This window comes from Antrostomus carolinensis, unplaced genomic scaffold (assembly GCF_000700745.2).
Source record: "Antrostomus carolinensis isolate BGI_N321 unplaced genomic scaffold, ASM70074v2 scaffold45917, whole genome shotgun sequence".
Taxonomy (NCBI): Eukaryota; Metazoa; Chordata; class Aves; order Caprimulgiformes; family Caprimulgidae; genus Antrostomus; species Antrostomus carolinensis.
This window is the reverse complement of record NW_010327627.1, coordinates 1-5,506: the sequence shown is the minus strand read 5'-3', so window position 1 is coordinate 5,506 and position 5,506 is coordinate 1. Positions and strand designations below refer to the sequence as shown.

Sequence of the window (5,506 nt, the reverse complement as noted above, 5' to 3'; positions counted from 1 at the left end):
CTGTACCCACCTTCTTCAGGATTCTTGTTTTCCCTCTGTGGAAAGATGAGGAAAAAGAGCTAGGATGTACCACATAATGGTCAAGTGGGTGAAAGAGATGAGGCTACCTCTCTCCTCCTTGCCCACCCCTCATCAGGAGTCAGTACGTTCTCTTTAGGTTCAATGGTTTCACTCTGGGATCAAAAACAGTAAGTTTTGACTGAAGTGAAGATCTGGTTTAAAAAGAAAGGATTGTCCCAATTTCTTTTTGATTGAAGACTAGAGAGGTTTGTGCCCTCTCTGATCCCATTTGGTGCCTCTACAGCCTCTTGGTCACCAGTTTGTCCCATTCCATTGCTTTGACCATTCAGAACTGGACCCAGTTGGACTGCTGAGGAGCCTGATTGGGAACAGCACTGAAATAGAGAAAGGACAATCAAAGGAGCAGATCTAATAAGGCTTCTCAACCCATGGCTCTTCCAGTGCCCATCAGGACACTGCACTTCTTGTGTGCAGTTCCCTTCACCACAGTTTACCTGGATGCAGTGAAGTCTCCCCAGAGGTCTGTGGTAGCTGGTGCTGGTGCCTTGGATGCAGATGCAGGAGCATCCAAGTCTAATAGAATATCTAAGGCAGAAAAGAAAAAAATAAGAAAGAAAAATCAAGCCAGTCAAGCAGAAATCCCCACAGGCATTTATACTGTCACCTTACACAAACTGCTGGATGCAGGGGCAGCTAATCTTTGAAGGGACTCCAGCTCTCCCTCCAGAAGAAGGAAATTAAGACCTTTTTAAGGATTTTGTTGCAACAGCAGCTCCTTTTGCTGAACGTGCACTGAGCCTCCAGCTCCTACTTACAGGGGTACATCATCTTCAAGAACTATTCAGCCTCCACCTAGTACACCAACTGTCAGATTTGTGACACACTGCCTCTCCCAGCAGAAATAAGGCTCAGACTCAGCCCAAGCTCAGCAATCAGCTGCCAGGCAGGTATCACCTTAACAGTACAGATCACAACTGGAGCCCAGTCCTACTCAGAAGCTTGTGGTTTCTTCTCAGTCTGATCTGTGTACAGCACTGCTAAAGTCTCTGCCTTCACAAGGGTATCACCAGTTCTCCAGATACATCTATATGGTCACACTAAAAGTGTGTACAGCATCCAGAAGACTGCAGCAACCTCTTTGTTATAGAACAGAATGGTTTAGGTTGGAAGGGACCATCAAAGATCATCTAGTCTAAGCCCCCTGTCATGAGCCAGGACACCTTTCACTAGACCAGGTTGCTCAAAGCCTCATCCAACCTGGCCTTGAACACTCCCAGGGAGGAGCAGCCACAGCTTCTCTGGCCAACCTGGGCCAGTGTTTAATCACCCTCATTGTAAATATTTTTTTTCCTTATATTCAATGGAAATCTACCACCTTTCAGTTTAAAGCAATTGCCCCTTGTCCTGCTCACTACAGACCCTGGTAAAAAGACTTTCTTCATCTTGCTTACAGGCCCCCTTTTAAGTAGTGAAAGGTGCAGTAAGGTCTCCCCAGAGCCTTCTCTTCTCCAGGCTGAACAGCCCCAACTCTCTCAGCCTGTCCTCACAGTAGAGCTGCTCCAGCCCTCGCATCATCCTCGTGGCCTCCTCTGGACTCGTTCTAACTGGTCCACGTCTGTCTTGTGTTGGGGGTTCCAGGATTGGACACAGTACTCCAGGTGGGGCCTTATGAGAGAGGAGTACAGGGAGAGAATCCCCTCCCTTGACCTGCTGCCCACACTGCTCTGGCTGCAGCCCAGGACACGGTTATTGGCCTCAGGGCTGTGAGCGCACGTTGCCGGCTCACATCCTATTTTTCATTCACCAGCATCCCACAGACCTTCCCCACAGGGCTGCTCTCAATGCCTTCATTCCCCAATCTGTCTTGAACTCGGCCTTCATATATATATATAAAGTTCATCAATTTTTAAAATATTTTATTATTTTTTCCATATAAAAAATACTTTAAAATAGGTATATAATTTTATAACAACCACAATCCCACTAGACTTTGCACCTCTTCCTGCTGCTCGTACTAAAGGTTCCTCCTCTCTCCCTACTCAAAGCCGCTCAAGGAGTGCTTTTCCTGCATCTTTCAACCACAACCACAAGTCTATCTATATTTTTCTGCAGAAAACAAGTGACTGTGCAGTACTTTTCTGGTCACCCCACACAGCTCTGTCAGTGCCTCTAAAGCACGTAAAAGTTCACAAAAATCCAACTATTTAAATTTCACACCCACCCTCCCTAGATAATTTTGACCAAGTCACTTGGTTTCTCCTTTTGCAAGGAGAGGAGCTACAACGCTGTCCTCCTTGCAAAGAGGACAAGCAGGTATTAGTAAACAAGCACAGAGATCAGAGAATCCCAGACTGGTCTGGGTTGGAAGGGACCTTAAAAGCTCATCCAGTTCCAACCACCCTGCCACCAGCAGGGACACCTTCCACTAGACCAGGTTGCTCGCCTTCAACACTTCCAGGGAGGAGCAGCCCCAGCTTCTCTGGCCAACCTGGGACACTGTCTCACCACCCTAATATCTCATCTCCATCTCCCCTCTGCCAGTTTCAAGCCATCACCCCTTGTTCTGTCACTCCCTGCCCTTGGACAAAGTCCCTCCCCAGCCTTCCTGTTGCCCCTTCAGGTACTGGGAGGCCTCTAGAAGGTCTCCCTGGAGCCTTCTCTTCTCCAGGCTGAACAGCCCCAACTCTCTCAGCCTGTCCCCACAGCAGAGCTGCTCCAGCCCTCGCATCATCCTCGTGGCCTCCTCTGGACTCGTTCTAACTGGTCCATGTTTTTCTTGTATTGGGGGCTCCAGAACTGGACACAGTACTGGAAGCCTCAGGTCAAAGAGAGCAAAGCCCTCAGGACTCATCCTGTCTCACAGGGCACCGCTGGCACCAGATTGAACACCGGGTCGCTGAAGCAGGGCCTCAGTCCTCTCTACGACACTCTTTGCTCTACGCTCACATTTACCTGCACTGCTCGTGTTACTGGATTTCAGCACGGGTGGTGGTGTGACATGGTTGGCAATGGCTGTGGAAGAAGGGGGAGGTATAGGAGGGACTGCAATTTTGCCTCCTGGTGGGGGTGGCAGCAAGCTTAGGCCCCCTGAGCCAGACACACGGGGCTTGGCTGCTCCTCCTTTCTTTGTCGTCATGTTCTGCATAAAAAAGAAAGGACAAGAGAGGAATAGTCTCCGCTGGCGTATCCAGAGAAAGAAGCAGGGTAAAGTGGGCTGCTTACTCCAATGTTGAGTTTGATGGTCTGTCCTTCCTTAAACCCTAAGTCTAATTTGGGACGTGTGTCAGCTTCCTGGGACTCCTTGGAGATCTCAGTCTCCTGCTTCACCCACCTAAAAAGAAGAGAGGAAGACATAAGACCCTGTGGCAAAGGCTTTCAGAAAAATGCATGGTTCTTCTCCCCACCCTGCCAAAGAACTGCCTTGCCTTGACAAACCAGCTACCTCCCTACTCCCAGTGTAGTACAGCAAAAAGCTGGGACCACCACAAAGAGACTAACGCTGCACCTGTAGTATCACAGGACCTAAGCTTAACACTTCCAGATCTGACCCTGCAGGACTCTCAGCTTGCATGACAGTTGGAGCACACTCAAGTGTCCCCAAGAGAGCCAGAGCAGGGCTTCATGACCATCCCAAGGAAGCCTGTGCTAAATGAACATGCACCACCACCCACCACGTTCTACAGGCCAGAGGAAAAACAGCATTCCAGAAAAGCACAACTCACTTGAAGTGATCCTGCAAAGAGACGTTGAAGTCAAAGGCATCACCACGATCCGTGAAGCCAATGCCTATAAAAGCACTTCGTCCTAGCAAGGAGACAGGAGGAGTCACTGGAGGTGCCCTGCCAACGGGCCCTTGTGTTCATTCACTCCAAAATCCTTCTGCTTCTAAACCACTCCGTGCTGCCTCCCTCTGACACACCTGCAGCTGGACACCAGCAGCTCACTGCTCCTGGCCTTCAGGATGCACCCACCTTCCCACGCAGCACTCTCAGAAACAGAACGTTCCTCCCCAGCGCCTGGACTCTGTGCAGTGTAGAGAACCCTCCTCTGTTCACCTTGCCTTCCTACCCCTGCAGGCACACTACCCAGCCTTTCCAGCACTCCCAACACCCTTTCAGTCCTCCTGGCACACACCCAGCTCCATCAAGCAAAGTCTCCCCCACCCCTGGCACTTGGCACAATAGGTGACCCCTCAACTCACCAGTCCCATCCTGAATTCGAATGACAAAATAGCGGCTGGAATCTGTCACAGTCTCTACTGCAATACCAGGGTACTGATCTATAGGAGCCTGGGCAAAGAGTTCTCCTGCAGACAAAGACAGGGGTGTTAAGGAGAGCAAACTCTTGCTAAAGCCTGGCCCAGGGCTGCCATGCACAGCTCTGAGCAGGCTTAGAAGCACAGACTCATAAGCAGCAATCACAGTCGCAGTCTTGCCAAGCCAAAGGCTTTCCCTTACCTGAAACCTTATCTTCCAGTTTAATGTATGCAGTTTTGCCTTTGGAGGTGACACGAAGCCGCCCTGTCCAGTCTGGATGGTCCAGTTTCCAGTCAGATGCCCTGAAAAGAAAAGCAACTGTTCACTGACCATACACCAACCCTTCCACTTCCACCCAACCATCTCAGCAAGAGTCTCTGCTCCTAAACCTTCAACACCTGCAGCTGCCTTATTCCACTTCCCTCCCCAGACAACAGACGATGTCTCAGCTCCTCGCTGTTGCTGCCAGTCAACACATGTAGCTCAGCTCTGACTGGCCTCTCCTTTCTCTTGGTAAAGGGAAATAGACACAGCCCAGAGAACAACAACTCTGTCTTTACCTTTATAAGCTTGCAGAAGAGGGGAGACTGAAACCCTGAAACTCACTTGGAACAGTAAATCCAGAAGTGAGCATCAGGAAGAATCCAAAAATTAATTAAAAGCATGCTGAAAAACCACTCCATCATTCTACCTGGTTGATGTAAGATAATACCAAGTACCTCTGAACCTAGAGCCAGCTAGCTTACACTAGGTCAAACACCATACACACAGCTATCTTGACTAACTCTTTGCTACAGACTGCTGTGAAGGTTAAAAAGAAAATAAAAGAAAAAAGAGAGAGAAAATAAACCCCAACCTACAGGAATCTACAACTGAAACAAACACCTGCAGCCAGGTGCAGCACCCACAGCAGCAAGTTGGCCAAGTTCAGTGAGAACCACCAACAGCCATCAGAGCTTTGGAGCACAAACCCATTTCTCCTGGAAGGCTGTGGGCACAGCTCCGCGGGTTTGGGGCAGAGAGAAAAGGCGTTTCTAACTCCCGGCCCTGCAATCTCTTTTTAACAATAACCCTGAACTCCTTCTAGCTTCCTCCCCGCCACCATCAGAGCCAAGAGGCCGAATTCAACATGCCCTCAGACCACATCAGCCTCACGTCCCAGGGAACTGGGCAAACTGGGAGCGGAGATCCGCTCAGCCTGCAAAAGCGCGTTGGTGCCGCAGCCCCTG

At 49.7% G+C, this 5,506-nt stretch overlaps 1 protein-coding gene across 1 annotated transcript; it reads right to left on the bottom strand.

The window, feature by feature from the left end:
- Positions 1-346: 346 nt before the first annotated feature.
- NECAP1 (NECAP endocytosis associated 1) lies at positions 347-4,579 on the bottom strand (the record flags this gene model as incomplete). The annotated part of the gene is made up of 7 exons (XM_010171938.1): positions 347-395; positions 516-606; positions 2,974-3,160; positions 3,244-3,352; positions 3,744-3,825; positions 4,223-4,327; positions 4,479-4,579. Coding segments are annotated over 7 exons (724 nt in total), but the record flags the coding sequence as incomplete, so codon positions are not given.
- Positions 4,580-5,506: the final 927 nt, after the last annotated feature.